The 23,701-nt window shown below is 44.1% G+C and overlaps 1 protein-coding gene across 3 annotated transcripts in view; it reads left to right on the top strand.

Annotated features, from left to right (window-relative positions):
* LOC309415189 (E3 ubiquitin-protein ligase NEDD4-like) overlaps window positions 1-23,701 on the top strand; it is a gene marked incomplete at both ends in the record, with an annotated part of 211,240 nt that overhangs the window by 34,208 nt on the left and 153,331 nt on the right. For all 3 annotated transcript variants that reach the window (XM_082012636.1, XM_082012635.1, XM_082012634.1), the window contains one exon: window positions 16,000-16,073. In XM_082012636.1, the coding sequence (XP_081868762.1) occupies window positions 16,000-16,073 (74 nt within the window). The remainder of the gene's footprint in view (window positions 1-15,999; window positions 16,074-23,701) is intronic.

Here is a 23,701-nt window from a genome sequence, read left to right as displayed (position 1 = left end):
TCTTTTGAGGTCTCATGTACTGCTTACTCATGGAGGCTTTCTGATAAATTGGTGGATTTTTTTTTTAATGAGAACTAGTAGCCTAAAATACAGTCACATTTTGTGTGGCATTTTGCATAGGAAAAGTTAAGAGGGTTGTATTAAGTGTAATTCATAGTTTTTCACTTAAAAAAAAGCTTGAATTTTAAGGGTCTGGTGGATTTCATCATATCAAAAATAATGCTTCAAGATGTTTAATGTTTAAAAAAAAAATTAAACTATATCAGAGCTTGTCTTAGTGAAAGGTAAAAACCTAATTGTTGTGGTAGAGAAGATTCTTTTTTTCTATTGCGTCCTTCTGTGACTTCTTACTGTAGGCTCTTAATTGGGAATTTAGACCATTCATCATCTTTGGGCAAAATTGTTAGACACTTATCGGGGAATTGGATTTTTTGTGTTTCTCTCTTAACTAATAAGATTTGAAGTACTGCTCTCTTCTGTGTACTGGAAAGTAATAGATCTGTCTGGACATTGACCTGAGGATAATGAGTATCTGAAATTAAAACAACTGGCTTTGTTTCGCTCTCTGGTTGGCAAAGCTTTTATGAATGTCAGGGCCAGTATAATGTAATCATACAATCATTTAGCTTGGAAAAGGCCTTTAAGATCATCAAGTCCAACTGTTAACCTAGCACTGCCAGGTCCACCACTAAACCATGTCCCTAAGCACCTCATGTACACACATCTTGTAAATACCTGCAGGGATGGTCACGCAACCCTTTCCCTGGGCAGCCTGTTACAATGCTTGGCAACCTTTTTGGTAAAGAAATTTTTCTTAACGATCAATCTCAACCTCCCCTGGCACAACTTGAGGCCGTTTCCTCTTCTTCTGTTGCTGGTTACTTGGGAGAAGAAACCAACACCCACCTCACCACAACCCGCTTTCAGGTAGCTGTAGAGAGCGATGAGGGCTCCCCTCAGCCTCCTCTTCTCCAGACTGAACACCCCCAGTTCCCTCAGCCGCTCCTCATCAGACTTGTGCTCCAGACCCCTCCCCAGCTCTGTTGCCCTTCTCTGGACACGCTCCAGCACCTCAACGTCCTTCTTGGAGTGAGGGGCCCAGAACTGAACACAGGATTCGAGGTGCGGCCTCACCAGTGCCGAGTCCAGGGGCACGATCCCTGCCCTGCTCCTGCTGGCCACACCATTGCTGGTACAGGCCAGGATGCTGTTGGCCACCTGGGCACACTGCCAGCTCCTGTTCAGCCGGCTGCCAACCGGCACCCCAGGTCCTTTTCCTCCGGGCAGCTCTCCAGCCACTCCTGCCCAAGCCTGGAGCGTTGCGTGGGGTTGTTGTGACCCAAGAGCAGGATCCGGCACTTGGCCTTGTTAAATGTCATCCAGCTGGCCTCAGCCCATGGATCCAGCCTGTCCTGGTCCCTCTGTAGAGCCTTTCTGCCCTCGAGCAGATCGACACTCCCAGCCAGCTTGGTGTGGTCTGCAAACTTACTGAGGGTGCTCTTGATCCCATCGTCCAGGTCACTGATAAAGACATTAAAGAGAACCAGCCCCAGTACCCATCCCTGGGGAACGCCACTTGTGACTGGCCACCAATGGGATTGAACTCCATTCACCGCAACTCTTTGGGCCCGGTCACCCAGGCAGTTTCTTACGCAGCAAAACGTAGGCCTGTCCAAGCTGTGAGCGTCCAGTTTCTCCAGGAGAATGCTGTGGGAGACGCTGTCAAAGGCTTCACCAAAGCCTAGGCAGACAGCACGCACAGCCTTTCTCTCATGCACTAAGTGGGTCACCTTGTCACAGAAGGAGATCGGGTTGGTCAGACGGGACCTGCCTTTCATAAACCCACGTTGACTGGGCCTGATGACCTGGTTGTCCTGTACATGCTGTGCGATGGCAGTCAAGAAGATCTGCTCCGTAACCTTCCCTGTCACCGAGGTCCGACTGACAGGCCTGTAGTTCCCTGGATTCTCCTTCTGGCCCTTCTTGTAGATGGCGTCACATTTGGTAACCTCCAGTCAACTGAGACCTCCCCGGGTAGCCAGGACTGCTGAGAAATGATGGGAAGTGGCTTGGTGAGCACTTCCAGCAGCTCCTTTGGTACCCTACATCATCCTACATCTAAGAACATTGTTCCTTTATTTAATCGTAGTTCATACTCGCAGGGCTTTTTTTGCATGCCAGAGAGTTAGATATTTGTTTGCATAAAGCCTGGAGGCTGTAATGAATCAGCTGAGTTTCTGTATCTCCTAAGGGAAGGAAAAGTAGTTACTGTCTCATTTTCCATTATGAACTTTCTGTTTAAACTTGCAGTAGTTTTCAGTTTGGATGCAGCTTGTCTGGGTGCTGATCTCTCATGCAAGGTCAGGGTTGCGTGGTGTTTTGTTTTTTTAAAGTAAGTCTATATAGCAGAGTCGCTGTCAGGTCAGAGACCTCTGCAAATGCACCAGTAACTCCTAGTCAAAGCTTTGTCCATATTTTTCATAGGAAGATGTAACAAAGGCTTTTCTGTTTCTTTGCTGCTACAAAAGACTATGTCTCTTGGCTTGTCCAGAGAAAAGCAGATTGAGGCTTCCTTTAGAATGAGAATTTCTTATACCGTGACTTTATGATGTGTACAGTTGATTCAGCAAACATGTCCTCCTTTCCCATACTGTACTGGGGTTTTTTTCTTTCCTTTGAGATACTTGCCACAAAATGGTGCTAAATTAAGCAGATCTGAGTGACCGTTGTGCTTTCTATGGCAAACTTCTCACTATTGCAAGCTCCTTGCTATTGCAAGCTTCTCCAGGTTAGTCCTTTGTGTAATATGATTGATAGGGGTAGGTATTTAGACTAGTGTCGGCCTATTTAGGTGGAAGAGCCAGGAAGGTGGAAATCCAAGTAACCACCGAGTCTGAGCCCAGAACGGGAGCAAAGGGAAACCAGTGAGCCGTTGCAGCCCCTTTGGTAGAAGTCGTGTCGTCTCCTCAGCCACCGCTCCGAGTGCTCATGAGCTTGAAGCCATCCAAGGGAGTGAGTCTGATGAAGCTAACTTGACTTACTTGGATTGTCATGGTGTCTGCTGTCAGCTGGAGGCGGGAGATGGTTACCTCTGGCAGTGTTAAAAACCAGGAAGAAAGCTGTTGGATAAGAATTTTTTTTCTTTACTGGCACAGCTGGATCTAGAAGACATCTGTGCTCAGCCTGCATGAGACTACTAGAGAGTTTAGTGAATTAGGTTGTGCAGAAAACAACATGTCAATTAGATGAATTCCTTTAGTAAGTGATATAAATAGGTCTAAATGTTAAATAAGGAGAATGAAGTCTTGTACAGTACAGCAAGTCCGTTAATTTAACGTTCTTTTGCATTCTCTTAGGTGCTTCTAAAGACCACAGGTGACCTGGTTGAACATGCTTGCTGAAATTGTGCAAGTATATCTAGCTGCATGGAGTTCAGCTGGTTTTTGTAAAAATAGATCACAATTCACCTGAAACATTTACTTTTTTTAAACGTGCAGTAAAAATATACCTTGTAAGCAGATTTTCATGAGGTCAGTACTGTGATTTGAGCCTGTTTCTTCATAGTGTGCTTTCAAACGCTGGACTGGGAGTTTTGAGTCCTGGTTCCGAACCGTGTTGCTGGTACGCATGTACTTTTGATCTCCATACACTACTCCTGTTTTGTCCATGTGCAAGAGCACACCATGGTATGTCCTTCTAAGACACACTCATGGGTTTCTGAAATTTTGCGTGGTATTTTTCCCCCCAAGCTGTGTCAGTCTAGCCAAGGAAAACAGGAATACGGTGCCTCTTCCTAGAGGTCCTAAGTCCTAGAAGTAGAACTTGAATCATTATTGTAAAACACTTATCTCATACAACAGAAAAATACTAAGATTCCCAAATTTCTCTAAACTCTGCACTTCTTTTAACACTTTACTGGTGTTTGCTTAATCTGTTGATGTGATGGTTCTGTTGTGCATTAGTAAGGTATTCAGTAAAACATAATTAAATAAATTTTCTAGCGTTGTGGGATAATAAGAGCCTTTTAAGCGTAGCCTGACATGGCCTGTGGTTACACCTGAGGAGCTTGGCTTTGTATGACCATCCTGTGAAGTTAAAGCCCTTGTCTGCTCTGCCAGCCCTTCAGACTCGCCTGCAGGGAGAGCCTGCTCCCACAGCTGCTGCCGCCCCTCCAGCTCCAGCGCGGTGGGGAGCGTCCCCTCGTTCCGGTGTTAAGAGCTGGTCCCCCTCAACTTTGGGCATCGTCGCATGAAAGAGAAGTCAGGTTTTGCTCAGCAGCAGAGTTCTGGTTTCCTCAGAACGTGGGCTTGTCTCGAGTTTTGCTGCCGTGCTGTGCGGGAAGCCCTCGCCTCAGCCTGGAGATGTGCTCTGGAGCACCACGGGTGCTAGTGCTGTGTGAACCGACTGACTCCATGTAGCCAGGAGGGTCCTTCTGATCCAAATTATGTGGCATTCTTTCCTCTAAAAGCTTACGGGTTTAGTTGCTCTGATTTTGAGATCTGCTTTAGACAAAATAATGTTTGTTTTTTTAAAAAATATGTTGGATGATGCAGCGAGGGTTGAGAATTCTGCAGGGGAGAAAAGGCACAATTTGTTTTAGTCTTGGACTTGTTAATCACATTCCCCCTTACAACTTGAAAGGAGGAAGATCTGAGCTGGGTTCCCAGGTTGCTTGTGGTGAAGCTACTTGAGATGAGATTTTAATTTCTGTGCTGGAGCCGGATAAGTAAGTTGTTGTCACATAATGACCTTTATTCTGAGTTTGTTTTCCTGTGTTGAGGTTCGCAGAGGAGAGCGGAGAATGTGGTTCATACCCTTGGTGCCTGTTTTTGTTTTCACTACAGAATTGAGATTTTATCAAAGACTGTTTGCAAAATTGCCACTGACAAATTTCAGGATTATTAAGATATCACAAGAATTATACTGAGACATCACATATTATTGCTGTGGCCTTCAGAAAACCACTATGGTGTCCCCAGAGTTTGAGCTGTTCGCTTTGGATGCCTCTCTTCTCTCTGCTTCCAGATAGAAAATCAGATCCTTCCTGCTCTAACGGCCTGTGCTGTTGGGAGATAATGAAGGTAGCGGTATTGAATCTGTTGACTGACGTCCTTGCTTGGAAGCCTCACAGCCTCCCGTCCAAGCTGTGGTCGCGTTTGTGTTGGTTTGTTGTTTTTCCTTTAAATATACGCAGAGATTTTAATTTGAAAGCACAGCGTTTCTGGGGCCGCTGGAGTGAGCTGGGCAGGAGCCTGCGGCCGCCTTCTGGCAGGCCCGGCGGCGGTCTTGAGGAGCGGAGGCGGCAGGCCTTGGACAGTGGCAGGAGAGGGCGAGGAGGTTCTCCCGCTGGGGTTGCCCTCACGTTGCTTGGTGCTAGGTGGCTGTATGTCGGAGCAGAGGGTGATCCGACTTGGTGGTGTTCTGTGTAACATGTTGGTGGGCAATAGCTCACTAAAGTACGGGGGTTTTCACTCGGCCGTAACGTGGGTCGGTTTAATCCACCAACACATCAAAGTAAGCATCGGCTTGACTCTTCTGCGACCGAACTTCTCTTCCACATTTCCAACTGCTAAAAGATTTAGGTGTAGCCTAACTTTGTTAGGCTTGCTATAGAAAAGTTTTGCTACTTTTTAAGTAGATGGCAAATACTCTATTTTATTTTGAAATTACAAATCCTAGTTGATTTTTTACAGTAATAGGGAGAGTTAAAGAGCAGTTTGTTTGGGTGACCGTGTTTTTATGATGTCCAGCACACCAGCGGCTTTTGTGTTTTTTCACATTCAGCATAACAACAGTTAAAACATACGGTTAAAGATTTGTTGTCTTTTCCATTCTAATGTGTTTTGCAACCAAAACACTGAGTTAAAGATCTGTTGTCTTTTCTGTTTTGTTATGTTTTGCAAACTTTCAGGTATAATAAAAATAGAGATGAAGTGCTCAGTGGATGAAACCGGACTCACAGAGTCTCTGTGTGCAGGTAACTTTCCAGCGTGAGCTGGTTTCTCTCCCTCCAGTCAGTGGAAATTTACCTCGCTGACGCCTATCTTGGTTTGGAATCAAAAATGTCCCTACGCAGAAAGAAGAAAAAACCAAACCAACACTCCCCCGCCGCGGTTCACGTTAAGCTTTCTTCAGGTGAAATCCTAGATCGCTGTCCTTTCACCTCGTTGCCTTGGTGAGGGACATTTATTGCCTCCGTCAGCAAAACTTCCGCGTTGGCCGGCTGAGGCTGCCAGGGCCCCTCTGAGCCGCGGCGGGGCCTCGCGGCGCGCTCCCGGGGACGCGGCCTGCTGTTGACGTGGGGGTCTCGCGCCGAAGCAGCCGGGCAGCGCTCGGTAAGTTCGGCTTTCCGTGCCGGCGTGAAGGCCACGGCGTGACGTCTGGGTGCGCTCCAGCTGCTCGGGCGACTGCCTGGCTCTGGCGTCCCTGAGGCTGATGCAGTGAAGGCTGGCTGGGGTTTTGTGTGACTCGGAAAACATGGAAGGAAATTTGTCCATCTTGAGGGATTTGACTTAAGGATGGTTTTATATACCTTTTATAAGGCAGTGGCGGAGGAACATGTTAAATGTTTAATCTTCTCTGGTCTGCATGGCATCCGCTCAAATATTGGTTTGCATTGATCCAAATGTTGTGCCTTTCACACTTGTCTGTTCGTTTAAAAAAGCCAAGTTTCTAATTTTATACCCATATCGATTGTTATCCCAGTGCTATTCTCTTAATGCATACTCTAAATGGAGCATGGGATTTTCTGTCCTGTAGGAAGTTGACGTCTACAGCTTGCTTTCTTCCACCGGGCTGTGGGTTGCTGTGGATTTCTTTTTACGTGTATGTAGGACATACGGGGGTGTATTCCAAAACTCGTTCAGGTTGGTTTTAATAGCACATCCGTTTTGCTTTAGCTGGTGTGGACTAAGCTACCTCTCCTTAGTTACTCTTCGGAGGACAAAGCTGAGGGGTGGCATCACATCCTCGCTGGTGGGGAAGAAGCGCACAGCTCGGGGTACTGCGATCTGCCCGCGTTCTTCCCCTGTTGTTTCCATAACTCTTCCCTAAACTTCCCAGCTCCCAGATACTGTATTAATCCAAAGGTAGGAGTACTTCTTAATAAATTTTCTTTCTGTGAATGCTTTAATGACTTCGTTTTTCAGAGTACCTGGAGAAAGCAAATGTGGTGTTCATTTAAAAATGAATTAAAAAAATGTGAATCACACACATAAATATACATACAAAGTCTCATAAATCTGTATATGCATCTGTATTCCCTTACCTGTTTTCTGAGGTGAATTTGTTCATTGTCGGTGAAGTGTGGTTCTTGCTGCGTGATTTGGTTTCGGTTGCCTAGCTCGTTTCTACCTAAATCACCTAAGTCTTCTAAAATGGCAACGTGAATTACAGATGTGAAAACACAATCTGTATAAAGGTTATCCTTGAGCAAAGGAGAAAACCATGTAACCTCTGACATTTTTCAGGGAGGCAAGAATACATAAAGTTCATGTTAATCATTGGACAAAGCAGAAATAAGTGTGAACGTGGTTAGCGGTGGAACTCAACATTAATAGCTAACCAAAGGCTTTATGGCACCCCTGCTGCAGTGGGTGAACTGGGCTAAGGTTAGAGGGGTAAGGACAGAAAGAGTATAGGCATAAATAGCTTTGGCAAGTGAGGCTTCATAAATGTTAGCATTTTACTGCTTAACTGCTAAGAGCCAGCCAACAGCCGCCACCCCGATGCGCGCACACAGCTTTGGATGTCTAGCAGCAGTGTTGCAAAAGTTTTTAATCGAAGTATTCTGAACAACATAGTTTTAAATTCTGAGACGAGTTCTGCATTGTAGTTAAAAAAAACGAGTGGGGGAGGAATGCAACTTCAGTGTGAGACCGCAGGCTGTGCCGGAGCCGGTGTCAGTGCTGCGGAGGAGCACGCCCCGTCTTCTGGAAGCAGGAGCCGCCGTGTTGCTCAGCCGCAGCCCTTCAACGGACTAGGGAGTGGCAGCGCCTGGCATTTTAAGGAGAGCCTTCCAGGCTTAGTACGCTACAGGCAAGGTTTTAAAAAGATAGAAGAATTCCTCTGTCCGGTGAGCTTAACTTTCAACTTTTCAAGCAGTGTGTTTCAAAAAGAAGCTTGGGATATATTCTTTCCAAAATGAACAGAATTCAGTGGGATACAAAAATAGCAGAGTTAGGTGTCCATCTTGTCTAGTTTGCTGTTTGTCAGTGGCTAATACTAGTTGTTTCAGACAGTGCAGGAGTTGCACAGAAGGTGGGTACAGTTTAATCTTGCCACCAGATCAGTATTTCTCTTTGATATGTATTTTCAGCTCTGAGCAGAACCAGAGGAGTGCCTTTTCTATATCCACTTAACAAGATTACTGAAAGTCATTTAAAGACGGATGAAGCAGATAAGTTGCTGCTATTAACCACTGTCAGTGTCATAGCGTTTAAATCATCTAAGCACCAGTTCTTTGTGATTGCGAAAGATAAAATGAAGAGGAAGGAATCCAGGTTAAAAGCTCCCATCCATGGTATTGGGAAGTGGGGAAAGGAAAATGGATCTTGTTGGTTCCAAATAGTCCCATATTCCCTTTTGCATTTTAGTGCAGAGGCTGTTGGAAATGATATGACCGTGCAACCAGTGCAGGGGTTGGTTCCTGTTGACATGGAGGGAAGCTGTGAAAACACGCAGTGTCAAATAGTGACCTTGGAACACCAAGTATTGACTCATTTTGTGTTGGTTAAGGTGGGCCGGTGGGGACTGTGGACCATGAACTGTTTCTACAGTGCTCTTGTGGACTGATGCCTCTTCCTTAGAGTGTGCTGGGAATGGCAGCTCGAGCCGCAAGTGGCTTCTAAATAGCTGAAGTCCTCCAGTAAGGGCAGCATTTCTCTCAGGTGGTCTCAGCTTTCCTAGCTTTGTCTTCCCTGTACTTTACCCCTCTTGCATGTTCCTGCCTCCTGATCCCTGTGATGTTGCAAGAAGGAAAATGTGGCTGCTGGTGGAAAGATGGGGTGGGGTGTTGAGTGAGTGAGGATGGGTGCTGGCTTCTTGGGTGTGCAGGGAGGGGGTATCCCAAGATTGTGTCCTTGAGCCTGACCACCATGGTGGGGCGTAAGTGATTGCCTCTTCTCACTTTTTACTGACTCAAAGGGATGTTAGATACAGTTGCCGGAAAATGGAGGCTGGTTTATGTTTGGGGAAAACTGCTCTGTGAGAACGTTAGATGATTGATTACTTATGGCAGTCTTTCAGTCAAGATACTTAACTGCCAGTAAATTGTGCTTTACTGCATTTGTGTGTATCAGGTTGTTGTCTGGACAGTTTAAGGTTGTCTTCCCACTCAGTGGCATGTCAGCTCACGTGGTACCTAAAGCCGTGTATCTGTAAAGAACTCATGATTACAGTGTTGTCTTGTGGCACTGGTTTCATTTTTAAGATATGCACAGCCTAATTAAGCAAGTGATTTTTTTAAGTCCAACAAAAAAACCCTCTTACTCTGGTCAGGGACCTATCCAGCATCCCTTTCCTCTTTGTATCTGATGCTCGAGGAGGAGCATGCATGGTGGTTCAGCTGCGGTGGTGGTGAAGCGGGCCCTCGTTTCCCAGGGCTGACGGCCGGTTTGGGCAGTCTTGGGTCAGCACGCTGAGCCAGTGCAAAGGCGTGCGTGTGGCTCCCTCACTAGGGCGCTTTGCTTCTGCGGTTCCTATTTCTAGTTCCTTGATCTAAGTCCCTGCAGAGCTGTGCTTGTGAATGTGTCTTTTCTGATCAGCCTTGTTAACCTGCTCTGCATGGTCTTGTTCATTGACTCATTTTGCAAATTAGGGCCCAGTCGTATGTCCCTCCGTGTATCCTTCAACCTCACTGCAGACCCTGTCTCCCATGTGTGGAATCCCAACAAGAACCATAGCTCTGCAACATATCACTTCTCCTTAACCCTCCAAATTTGTTTCCTTATCCCACTCTCTGCTTGTGTCTGGGGTTTTCCTGCGTGCTAAAGCGAGTCAGCTCACTCTTTGCAGGATATATCGGATTGGGTGCTGGAGCGTACACAGAGGTCCTTAGGGGTGGCACTGGACTTGGCAGTGCTGGATTACCGACTCGGGTCTTAGGCTTTTCAGAGGCATCAGTCACGCTGTGCAGAGCACGAGCAATGAGCCCAAGGCTTACAAGAGGAGTTAGCTTTACTGGCAGGTGGTCTTGGTTTATAGTTAGCTCATTCTGGAGTGATGGTTAAGTCGGCTTTTTTAATCTGGAGAGTATGTCTGGGTGACACAGGCCTCAGTGAAGACATTCTCCATGCTTGTACATAAGGACTTCCCCATCCTGGAATTGTAGGTAATTTGGAGTAAAACATAAAAGATAAGTCAGCATTTTCTAACCTCAGCTGAATGTGAATGAGTGTTGCAGGCTGAAGCCTCGAATTTCTGGCCTTGGTGCCACGTTATATCTTTGCATAGCAGTTCTGGCGTTTAAGCAGCTGCCTCCATACCCTTCATCTCTGGCTGCCCATTTCTTCCTCCCCTTATCGTCAGTTTTGTTGCCGTGCCTTTTGTGGGCTCCACTGGCACAAGGTGTTAACCTAGCTTCAGGAAAATGTCGGTGGGAATGGAATAAATTGGAAGCGAGAGCTGTTTAAGTTGGCACTTCCCACAGAAAGAAATGTATGTGTAAACACGACCTTAATCTCAGCAAGTGTTAAGTGCTGCTTAACTAAAGATCAGCTCAGGCTCAAAGCTGCGGAGGCATCACTTTATTTGGGGTTTGGATCCTGGGTCTTCTTGCTCAGAATTTTTCCACTTTTATTGATCTTGTCTTGGCTACTCTTTGTCATTCTGCCCTGAGCTTACAAGAAAAACAAACCCAAATCCTAATTTTCTTTTCTTGTACAGTCTTTTCAGAGAAGGGTGGGTCAGGTAATTGATGCTCTGTTTCAAGTCTCTCACAGTGCCTACCCAAGCAGTCTTTTACCAGATTACCTCTCTGTTGCAGTGAAAATTTAACCTCTTTCTTTACCTAGGCACAGCATACTTGGAGATAAATGAAGAAATTGGAACACAAGGAGAAAGCATAAGAATATGAAGCACATTTTTTTTTCTGCCCTTCAGTCTTGCGGTTGATGCTTGAGCAAGCTTAATTGGGGAACCCTTCATCTATATTATTTGAGGTTTTGTGTAGTCTCATGAGCTGGAATATTCTTTTATTATGCTTTTTATGTGAATGTGTGCACATGAATGCACCTGCGTTGTTACGGTGCTTTTGTGAATGCTTTTAGACAAAATGATACAGGTAAGACAAGTTTGGTGCATTGCAAGAGAATTACTTTACAGACGAGCTGTCTGAACAGCTCTCCTCTGGCTCAGAGCATGATATATAAAGTGTCATGTTCTGCAGAAGAATTTTCCATCATCTAAAATTCACCTTGCTTCTTGTATACAATAGATACTGTCAAAGTAAGTATCTTACTGACTGAAGGAAAAAGTTTGAGGATAGATAGGTGAGGCCTCGTTACTAATTGAGGTGTTCTAATGATTTTTAAAAAATATTACACATCTCATGCATGTGAAAATTTGAACAGACATTGGCAAAAGCACTGTTTCTGTTTGGTAAAAATGGAATATTTAGAGGCTGAGAGCCTGCATGCAGGGAGGGAACAGGGTCATAACTTCTGGTGTACCTGAAGTATGAAGTGAAACTTCAAGTATGTTTTTGAGAATCTATCTGTTTAGATAGTCTGGAGCATCATCTTTTGTCCTGCAGAACCTGAATTAAGGATCTTCCCATAGTTGGACTTCATCCTGCTCTGTGATGTTATTTTTTTAAATTTTTTTTTTTTAATTCAGTTAATACACAGAGGTGATTTTAGTGCAGAAATAAGATGCCACTCTAGCAAAGTTGATGTTGGACTTTGTGAGAGGAAATCTGAGTAGCATTGATAATATAGTAACTGTCAGAAATCTCTCTCCCCGCCTCCACTTAGTATTGCAACATCTTAGCCTCCAGTTCTCCTTCAGTAAGGTCTGAATAGTCTGCATTTCTGATTTTTTTTTTCCCCTATGCTGTCTTCTCTTAATGAAGGAATTTTCTTGGTCACAATTTGCAAGTTCGTTGCCTTTTGTCTATTAAAATCGCTTTACAATACTCGGCATACTGTATTGACATTAGCAGATTGGAAAAAAATTTAACATATGGGAAAAAATAAAATTCATTATCCACTAACATAAGTCCATTGAATTGTTCTTTTTCACATACTGTTTTGTTCACCTCGCTGGTAAGCTTTAGTCTCTTTTGGGAAGGAATCCTGTTTTCTTAATTAGAAACTACTTTGGACAGTGTTAAATGCTGCTGGAAAGAATCCCAACAAGCAAATTCTCAGAAAGTATTTAAATCCTCAAGCTTTCATTTTAATGCAGCACAGTAACTATGGCAGGAGTTATGTCAGGATGAAACTCTCCCTGCAGACAGGTTCAATGAGGCTTCTGTTTTTCTTTCTCTGAAGTAATCTGTTTCTGGCTCTTCCCAAAGGAATGATATTGTACTGGACAGGTACGGCTTTGCTTCTGGCGTGTTTCTGACCATCCTAATAATCTCAAAAATCTCAGATACAGCTAGGAAATCTGTGTCTCGCTTTTAGCTATCTAAAGCAAATAGACTAGGTGTGGTATGGTCATGCTAGGATAAACCTGTGGGAAAATGTTATTGTTTTCTGAACAAGCTTCAAGGAATGGAGTCTCAAATTACCGTAATTGAATCTTGTATCTTGCAGTTGTGGAAGGCTTGCTTATCAGAGGAGAAAAAGGTATAACTGATACAGGTGACTGCAGAACCTCCTTCTGTAGGATCCTTTCCAGCTTTAATTTTGGTGGCTTCTTTGTGTAGCAAAAATAAACTAGTCAAACAGGGTGGGGAAAAAAAAGAGTAAAAATACCATTTATACCAATCAGGAGCTTAATGTAATGAAGTGATAAACTGAGCATCAGGTTGATGTCCTAGTAATATGCATCTTCAGAAATTGCCCTGGGCCATTGAAAGTTGGTTTTGAGCTCTGTATATACCAAGGTGGTGAGACAGGTTTAAAAAATTTAATTTTAAGGTTTTATTTTTAACCGTGCAACCTTTTTTTTTTTTTTTTTTTAAAACCACAGACATCTCTCTGACCAAGAGGTAGTAGCATTATTGGACAAAATGAATATTTTCCCTTGTGTTTGAAGAGACAGCTTGTCGTGGTTTAGCCCCAGCCAGCAACTACGCACCACACAGCCGCTCGCTCACTCCCCCACGGTGGCATGGGGGAGATAATTGGAAGAGTAAAAGTGCAGAAATAAGATGCCACTCTAGCAAAGTGGTTTCTTGGGAAGACAGACGCCATAACTCCGAACGTCCCTCCAGCCCTTCCTTCTTCTTTGTCCCAGCTTTATATACTGAGCATGACGTTATATGGTATGGAATATCTCTTTGGCCAGCCTGGGTCAGCTGTCCCAGCTGTGTCCCCTCCCAGCTTCCCGTGCACCCCCAGCCTGCTCGCTGCAGGCCAGCATGAGAAGCTGGACTGTCCTTGAGTACTTAGCAACAACTCAAAACATCAGCACCTTATCAACATTTTCTCATCCCAAATCCAAAACATAGCCTCACGCTAGCTTCTATGAAGAAAATTAACTCTACCCTGGCTGAAACCAGGACATTATCCACCCCTTATTCCATACCATTTACGTTGTGCTCAGGTACCACACTATCCAATATAACCTCATCAACCACCACCCCCCTTCCCATCATTTACTATAATACACAGATTATCATCCCCTTAGTCCATAGACTTCCCTCCAAAATGTCCGTGAAAAGTCTGCTGAGTTCATTTAGTCCATGATTTTGGGCTCCATCCCTTATGGTGGTCACTCAGGACAGGCGAGGTGGGGTGTTGCGTGGAGTTACTGGGTACCAAAGCCAGCTCAGGTCAGGTCACTGCTGCACTGGCACTGCTTCCTGTAAGGCTTGTCCTCCATTCATTCAGGTGGTTCCTGCTATAGTAGTTCCTATAACATGCAACTCAAATCATGGGTTACAACAGTTTAAAGGTACTTCCATTACAATCTCCACCCCTGGGCCCTTTGTACTGGACCATAGGGTTTAACATTGCAATGAACTCCTCCCCTTGCCCCTGCTCCAGCTTGGACTTATCCACAGACTGCAGTCCCTTCCGTGAGCCACAGTCTCTCCAGGGGTATATCTGCTGTGGCATAGACTTATCCACAGTTGCAGTCACTTCGAGGTGCACCTGCTCCAAAACGGCCGCCTCCACGGGCCACACTACCTCCAGAGATAAATCTGCTCCAACGTGGCCTTACCCATAGTTCCAGTTCCTCCAGCAATATACTTGCACTGTTGAGGGCTTCTCCATGGCCACACACTTTGAGGTGCTCCAAGCATGACCTCATGCACAACCAACAAGGTGCACCTGCTGCAACATAGACTTATCCACAGCCACAGACGCTTCGAGATGTACCTTCAGCGTGGACTTATCCGTGTGCCACAATCCCATCAGAGGTATACCTGCTGCGGCACACACATAACCATGGCCACAGATGCTTCGAGATATACCTGCTCCTGGCATGGGCTTACGCATGGTCACAATGCTTCGGGGTGTCCTGCTCCCACAGGTCACAGTCCCTTCGACTCAAGTTCACAGTGGAGTTCCAGCCTATTCAGTACAGCAGCACAGGGAAAAAAAAAACAGCAATACCCCGGCCATCTGCCAGCCCAGGTGCAAGGCCATTGCTGTTATCAGAATCTTCCCAGGCACAGCAGAGTCAGACGATCAGCGGTACAGCAGCAGCGAAAGCAAAATGCAGCCACTAATGAGCACTGGACTCTAATATATGCAGGGAGGGCAAACCCATGGCAAGCACAGGGGCCTGGCAATTAATGGCTAAGCAGCAATAACAGCTATAAATTCTATCATCTAGCACATTCCAATCAAACTTGTCATTATCTCAAACCCTTCGAGCCCCACGTTGGGCGCCAAAAAGGACTGTCGTGGTTTAGCCCCAGCCAGCAACTACGCACCACGCAGCCGCTCGCTCACTCCCCCACGGTGGCACGGGGGAGATAATTGGAAGAGTAAAAGTGAGGAAACTCATGGTTTGAGATAAAGACAGTTTAATAAGTAAAGCAAAAGCCGTGCACGCAAGCAAAACAAGGAATTCATTCACCACTCCCCATGGGCAGGCAGGTGTTCAGCCATCTCCAGGGAAGCAGGGCTCCGTCACGCGTAATGGTTTCTTGGGAAGACAGACGCCATAACTCCGAACGTCCCTCCAGCCCTTCCTTCTTCTTTGTCCCAGCTTTATATACTGAGCATGACGTTATATGGTATGGAATATCTCTTTGGCCAGCCTGGGTCAGCTGTCCCAGCTGTGTCCCCTCCCAGCTTCCCGTGCACCCCCAGCCTGCTCGCTGCAGGCCAGCATGAGAAGCTGGACTGTCCTTGAGTACTTAGCAACAACTCAAAACATCAGCACCTTATCAACATTTTCTCATCCCAAATCCAAAACATAGCCTCACGCTAGCTTCTATGAAGAAAATTAACTCTACCCTGGCTGAAACCAGGACAAGCTTTAGAGTCTAACCAGAATGAATTTCTGTGGAGTATGGATCATTTAGGATTTGAAATGGCTCTGTTCAGCAAATTGTCTTCTACTTGTATTACTATTACTGTTACATTATAATGATGATGATATTATTACTCTTATCTACTCTTACTCTGCTTTTGTTTAACTCCTTAACAGCTCTGACTGGAATTGTATGCCCTTCATGTTTGGATTCAGGCTATTCTTCAGCAGATAAACGTATACCTCCTTAAAAAGAGGTTTTTCTTTTTAAAATCCTACCTACTAAAGACTCCTGCTATCTAAAGGCTGAGAGTTCATTCATAGCTTAACCTCTTGCGAACTGTTTATCTTCAAAATGAGTTACAGAATAAACATTAAACCTGTTTTCTTTTTTATTAACAGGAGGAGTCTCGTATCCTCAGGGTAAAGGTGGTTTCTGGCATTGATCTAGCGAAAAAAGACATCTTTGGAGCCAGGTAGGTGTTCTGCATTGACTATTTTATGTGTTCAAACAGAATAAACTTAGCAGAGCAAAGACGCTTTATAATCGATTGTTCATAAACGTGATGAGAGATCCTACTACTTGATTGCAACCAACACGAATTATGGGCTGTGTGTTGGCAAGAAAGCCATTAATCCCGGCAGCAGCTGTTGACGCCCTCTCCCACCGCAGGAAGCCATTCCCCGAGTTCACCGTCTGCCTCAGCTCTGCGAGCGCGCGAGGAGCAGCTCAGACTTCGGCAGTATTTGGCAATGCCTAAAGCAACTCCCAGCTATCTCCCCGTATGCCCCACATAGTGCAAGGAAGACCAAAAGCCAGCAGTACCCTTGTCTTATTTTGAGGAAGCTCTGCTTCCCCTGCTGGCTTTCAGTGCCAGTCTCTCAGGTGCCAGGCGTCAAAGTCTGACTTTGTAGCCAGACTGTGAATTGTCTTGGTCTTGGGTGCCACTCTTGCATTTCCTAAGGGTGGTACCTTTTGGAGAGAAAGGCAATAAAAGCATTTCTCCTGTTCAGCTTATGCCATGAGAAGGCCTGCAGTAAGTACTAATGTAGAAAAGAGTTCAGGGTGAACTGCGATGACTTAGTGCTTTTCTGTTAGGCTATGGCAAGTCCAGGTTTTAATTCCAGTTGAGCCTTGAACCACCTTGAGTTTTAAACTGGGGACTTGAGAGGGAGAAGAGAAATTTTTGGAGAACATAAGGCAGTCTTCATATGATTGCTTCCCTGTTCATCTGCATATGAAAAGATGGGGCAAACAGACCATAGCTTGCGCTGGTCTTTGGCCAAAATAACAATTGTCAAACAAGGAAACTGATTTTAAACAGTCTAATGGAAAGATGCGGATACAGTCACTTTGTACGTTCTCCAGTCTTCTGTTTTAAAAGAATTAGTCACAGTTGTAGGAATAGCTTTTCTCCAAGTCTAGGCTTGCTGTGCAGCAACTTCAAGAATCAAATCAGATAGCAATTGGGAGAGAAGCTGGTTCTGAAGCCAAAATGAACCAGGAAGCATTAATTTTTAATGTGTTTTTTCCTGAAGGTTAATTCAGTTTTGATGTTCTTGCTATCTCAAGCCTAAGTGTGAGGAAATTCTTTACTGCAAATGCTCCAGTGTACTTATAAGTTTTTTGTCAGTTTGAAATTAGTGGTATCCATTGTAGCTTTTATTGAAGTGACTAATTTCTTAATGTATAAATGAGCCTCCGTGTGGATTTTCCTGTATTTCTTTAATGATGCTTACAAATTGTTCACTAGCTTGCGTATTTAATTTCAAACTACATGAAAGCAGCAATTAAAAGTTTAATCAACTTCAATTTTTTTTGTGACGTTCGCAACAAACATTCCTTTGGTAGCTGTGTGCAGAACATGGTAAGACAAAGCTTTTTTTCTTTCCCTAAATTTGCTATTTTGAAGAACAGCTTTTGATGCTGACCATAAGCAACAAAAGAAGCAGCCATTATGTAGATGCAGTCGGACACACCGTGCTTGCTGAGGAGGTCCGAGGTAGTACTGTTAATAGTGTCGCTGGGTCGCACTATAGGAGTACTACTGCTTGCTCACGGCATGAGCGTCTGCCTCATAGACTCCTGCAGTTGGCGTTGAGATGCTGCAGTACCGAAATAAGACAGGAGGAGCAAATGAGGTGGGACTAAGGTACAGAGAAAACAAGATTTCTATTGCAAATACTGACCCTAGAATTGCCATATTTATGTGCTAACTTTTGCTTTTTCTAGATCGCGTTTAATTTGGCCTTTTCATACAATTACAGATTGTTGGTTTAGTTGATATACTTAATTGGCTGGATTTTATTTCTGCATTACTTCCAGAGCTTTAAATTTTAGGACTTCTTTTGAAAAAAGCAAAGCTAGTGGTTGGAATATTGAATCTTCTCATTAAGAGGAACTTTTATATAAATATTGAAGTGCAAATTCACAGAAGTAATCTGAGAGAAGTGGGAATCTTTTTAGTGTTCATTTGGTTTGTTAAAGGATACATTGGAATCTTTGCAGCTGAATCCCTGGCATTGTAGTATCTCCTTCGGCCATACTTCTCATAGAACTTTTGTAAATATTTAAGATGTCGTGTTCAAAAGAACTCCTAAAATCTGCTTAGGAATTGATAAATCGTAAAACTACCTTTCATCTTTCAAAATGCACGAGGTTAAAACTAAGTGAAATTTGAACGGAGTTCTATTGATGTGGCCCTTAAATATTTAAGTAAATTGGTCTCAAGTCAGTAGGATTTCCATAAAACCAGAGAGTTAAAAACATATTCCCAACTTATGTTTTTAACTTTGTTTTAAACAGTTCTTTAGTAAAAGTTGAGACTGACAGCATCATATATTATAAACTTAGTGAAATGCTTGTATTGCTGTGTTGGCAAGCTTTCAGAAAGTCTTTTTTGGCTAAAGTTCCAGTTAAATTTTTCTGTTTGTTTTAGGGGCCTTGCATACCTCCCTGAGATATTAACATTTCATGCTGCTTGAACCTTAGGTACGATATAAGTTGCAGATAGTATCACTTTTGAGTATAGCTGCCCAGAGTGTGTTGTGTAACAACTATGCCATTAACAGCTCTGTTGAGGATCAGTACGGAGTAGATGATTAAATTGTCATTTGGAGTGGTGGAGGAGAAACATGTAATGTTTGACCTAAGCAAGAGGATGAGGAAAATTTACGGGCATTAGAACTGTATACGTAGGTTTTTTGTAGCGTATGTTCAGGATCCCTAAAAACCAGCAATAGCTAATCCTGTCTACATGAGTTCTCTCGGCGTGGATGTAGACCCTGACACATTGTTTCCCCATTAATAATTTCCATGAGGTCACAAATCTCTTTCGAGTTGATTTTTGTGATGGTGTAACTTTTAGCCTGCAGCCTCAGGCCAGTACCTGATGTGACAGTAAATCATTTGAACCTGTAAGTGCAGTGGGTGCTGGCTGCGAGGCGGCGTGCGGTTACCGAGGCCCTTGTCAGCAGAGGCGGCAAAGGGTGAAATAACCGAGTGGGCCGTGCCGAGGACCTTCTTGGTAGGTGCAGAACACCCCTTGGCGCACCCGGTGGAGCGGCCGGGGGAAGAAGGAACAGCTGAGCTCTGCGCTCTCACTCCTGAATGTCCTCTCCGCACTTGTGACAGAAGGTGTCTCTCGCAGCAGCTGGTCTCCTCTTGAATCTTCTGGCTTCCCTCATTCCTGTCCTTACCTGCAGCAGTTGGAGCCTGCCTGCCCCAAAACTCCCTTTGCTGCCCTTGGGAAGCGACCACCCACGTGTCCTCCCGGAGCCTCCCAGCCCCGCGGGAAGGCGGACAGGAGGCTGCGGCCGCGCCGGCAGCGGGGTTGGGGCTGAGTCTCCCGGGCGCCCACGCTGCCTGCCAGGCTGCGAGGGAGAGGAGAGGGTCTCCTCCCGCCGGGCCAGGGCGCGCGTGGGGGGAGCGGCGGCCCAGCGCTGCGGCGTCTGGTGGGGCGGCCGTCCCTCCTGCACGGAAGGTGCCGGGCCGGCGGGGAAAAGCCGCTGCGCTGTGGGTGTGCGTCAGCAAGGACGACACGAAGGAGGCACAGGAGCCAGACTGAGGCAGCTCCGCACAACGAGCAGGCTCTGTTGTTGGAAACATGCAGATAAATAGGCCTTGCTTTGAAAAATAACACTTGAGAACAGAGGAAAATGCCTTGTGGTTCATCCCGGTGTAGATTTGGACAGAGTTGACTTACGGCACGCATTGTGTGTTTGCCGCTGTCATAGCAAAGGGAAAAGAAGTCGTCAGCACCCAAAGGCACAACAGCGTGGTCTGGGGGTTTTAACACACTTGTGGTATCCCGCGTGCTCTGAAGCGGTAGGATTTCTGTAATGTCGTTCATAACCGGCACTTCTGGACAAGTACATGGGGGTTTTGCCTCTTCTCAGACATTAAATCAAGTGTTGAGGACAAGTTCCTGATCTTTGTAATATCCTTTTTGGGAGAAAGAAGGTCGAGTGACTGCTAAATATTTTAGATAGTTATGCACTTTAGAATGAGTTAATCTAAAATAATTTGGAAACTTGTTAGAATTGCAAAGTTACAGCCCCAGCAGTTGATGTGTGTCTTCATGGTAGAGTCACACAGGGCTTAATACTGGGGCAGAATAGTAAGTTACCGTGTAGCTGTGAAAGATTAACTACAAGGCATACATTGTGTTTTGCATCTCTGTGGGTTTTCCTTACCATTTTTAATCAACTTCACCATTATGAAACATTGCCTGTAGGCTTGCAGAGTCTGAAAGCCATTTGTTGCCTGATTAAATCCAAGGACAATCTCTTACCAGTGTAGAGCACTGGAGAAACTAGTATTTTTCTTCTGAAGACTGTAACAATAAAGAAAACTCAACGCTTTTGATTTTGCTTTTTTTGAAGTTCTTTTTGGCTTATGAAATCATTTCAGTAGTAAGCAATGATATAGAAGAGTTCAGAAATTTATAGGATTATGATTACAGTGACACAAAGTATACTAGAATATAGAATGAAATAGTAGCTTTGAGCAACCCAAGGTGATGGTTAAACATGATGCATTTCATCTACATAGTTTTAGTTGAGGTGTATGTAAGTGGCTAATCAGTGTAGATACAAGTTTTTTATAACCTGCTTTGCGTTTTTCCTGTAAAATTACAAGTCTTTGCATACTGACGGAGACTAGATACTGCAAACTGGAATTTTGTGAATTTAGCATTAGCTTTGCATGCTTAACTCTGAAAGACACAATCTTGTTGCTGTCTAGTGCATTGGCACATACATCTATCACCTGACACATACTCTATTCTAATATAGGCATTATTATTTTACATTTATTTCCTTTTAATCCCCCCTCAACTTCTCAAATGTAATGTCTTAATGAATTCATCTAGTATTTGTATTCTTGTACGTAGTTAAGTAATGCAAATTATAATGTAGTTAATCTTAGTTATGCAACATACGGAACAATTATTTATTACTATTTTGTTTTTACTCACACATTGGGAATGGCGCTATGAGTATCATCACGGCTGAGGCTGCACTGTGCAAGTCATTGCACGCAGTTACTGCCTAGAGAGCCCTGGAATACAAGATGAAATTTCCTCTCCTGAATATCGTTACATATTACTGAAATCTAAGTAGAAGTACGACTCTGGTGACTCGTCCTGTTTGCTGCGCACAGTCTGCCTCAGTGGACAAGTTTATATCTTTCCCTGAGGGTATGTCCAGTGTGGATTTGGGTTTTTGATTATTTTATTTTCCCCTACTTGTAAAAAATAGAGGTAAGTAAAATACAGCACGTCTGAAGGTAGCACTGGGATGGCCGTCGGGTTATTTGGCACAGAGGTCACGTGCTTCTTACAAATACAGTTTCTGCATACACACACAAATGCGCTCACAAGTGATAACGGTGAGAAGGAAATGCCTTCTGGTTGTTACTGGTTGTTTAAAGTAAGACAATTGGTGTGGATGTTCTTACTTAACAGTTTTGGAAAGAAGGGAAGAATTGTGTGTATACTGTAGATGGGTATATCTGATGGAATTTCCAAGTTGCTGCTTTTGCCTTCTAAATCATGAAGTAAGTGGAAATTGTGGCTGTCTGGAAGTTGAAAAAGGTAAATTGCTTTTCAGTTAACATTATGGATGTTTTTCATTAACGGGAAGCTACATTTCTAATGAGATGAGAGCTTGTTATGGGTTGCCTCTGGGTTTATTGCTTTTACCTGCTCTTTTCTGAAAAGCCTGCAGCCTGAAAGGCGCAGCCCAGATGCAAGCCTGTTTTCTGCTCTGATTTCCCGTGTCTAGGGTCAGTGATTTAGCGGTAGTGGTGTTAGTGCTAGGTCATGCAGGCTCCAGGCAGCTGGTGGTATTTCAGGTCATACCGTGTACCCCTGTTGAGAACAAGGCTGCTTGAAATGTGGCTGAATTCTTTAGTTCCTGTGTACGCTGTTACTGTGGGCTGGCAATGGAAGGAGAGCACCTGTGCCTGTGAATGTGCCTTGCAAGAAGACCCAGATAGCAGATGCTTACCTTTTAGCTATTCTTTTAAGAAGAAAAGCTATCACTTTTCTAGTCCAGTTCGAGTTAAGGTATGTCCTGTTTTAACTGATGGAAAAATTCTGGTGACAGTTATACCCCTGGAACTAATCTCCCCTAGCGAGTGTGCTACCTTGGAACAGGGTTTTAGCCTGTTCTCCTCCTCGTACTGATATCTCCTTTGTCAAGCACAGACAAATTAATTGAAGTGAGTTGCTCTCAAAAATTAACAATTTTTTGAAATAGTCTGGCTCATAATGAGCTGCCTCTGCAGTGCCTCACAATAAAGTGCTTGACAAGCGCTACCCGAGTGAGCGGGAGCACTGCCTCTGCTGGGTCTTTAATACCCAGCTCAACAAGGAAGGGGTTTTATCCATAACTTCTGTTTTCTTTGCAGTTATTTACTGCATGTAAAAATAGACAAAACTCAAACTTCTGAATTATTTTTTGTGGTGGGCCTAATGAAATGGATTTTGACACCAGCCATTAGTAAAAAAATCTTACCCAGTACAATGTTACATTAACTGGATTCACAGGAGTGATTTTTTTGGAAAAATGGTTCGGTAGTGCAAAATGGCACCTACTGCAGAATGAAAATACGTCATATATCCTGTCTGCGGGGGTTCCTGGAGGTGGAGCAAAGCTGGAGAGTTCTGTACTGCAAACCTCTCAAATGACCGAATTCAACAAAGCCACTCAACTAGATGGCAGTTGCTCAAGTAGGATAGAGTTCATACTGTGTTTCTTTTTCCTTTTTCTAGTCAAAGGGGAAAAAAAAGTATAGAAAACCACTTTTCTGCTGGCTTAAGGCTTTGAGAAATGGAATATTCAAAGCAATACAAACCTTCCACTTTTTGAGTTTTGTGCAATGCCATTGATAACTAAGTGTTGAGTCTTACCCACGCTTGCTCTCTACCTCTGCTTTGTGCCTGCTGTAGCTATTTAATTTTCTCATTTGCCGTGCACTTGCTATGTTTTGAGGGAGCACTGGGCAATGCAAGTTGAATTTCACTAGAACATCTTGATTTGTTATGGTACTTCAACAAAAAATAAGAATCAAATAAGACTTTTTATTCTTGAGAACTTGAATGAGTGCTTGTAAGTAGGCATTGGGATGAAACTGTCATGAGTTCTTATCACCACTGTCTTTACTTTTTTCTAAATGATGAATGATTCAACATATGGCTGTTACAGTATTGCATTGGAGGGGGGAAGTTTACTGGCAACATATTCTAAAGGACAGCTCGATTTGTGATAAAAAAATGACAGTTTTTCTGGTATAGTAGAAGTGAACATGTTATTTAGAGTAGGGAGAAGGGAAAGAAACCGATTGAGCTTTGTTAAATCCAAACCAAGCTGTACTTTGGAAGGCAAAGGAGTAAAAAAAAAGTTCAGAGGCTGACAGTAAAATACTAGATGGTGAGGATGTCCTGAAGAAAGCAGTATCTTTGACAAGGTAGCATCTGCATTGCTTAGCTTCAGCTCGTGCTTTACCTATTAAATTAGTATGCCTAAATAAAAACTACAAGGCAGTCAGAGCAGCCTTGGGCAAATGCTGCGATGAACTCATTCAGTGCTGGGTCTAAAG

Source organism: Phaethon aethereus (assembly GCF_964289735.1).
Source record: "Phaethon aethereus genome assembly, chromosome: W".
Taxonomy (NCBI): Eukaryota; Metazoa; Chordata; class Aves; order Phaethontiformes; family Phaethontidae; genus Phaethon; species Phaethon aethereus.
Note: the sequence above shows the minus strand (reverse complement) of the source record. Positions and strands in the feature narration are given on the sequence as shown.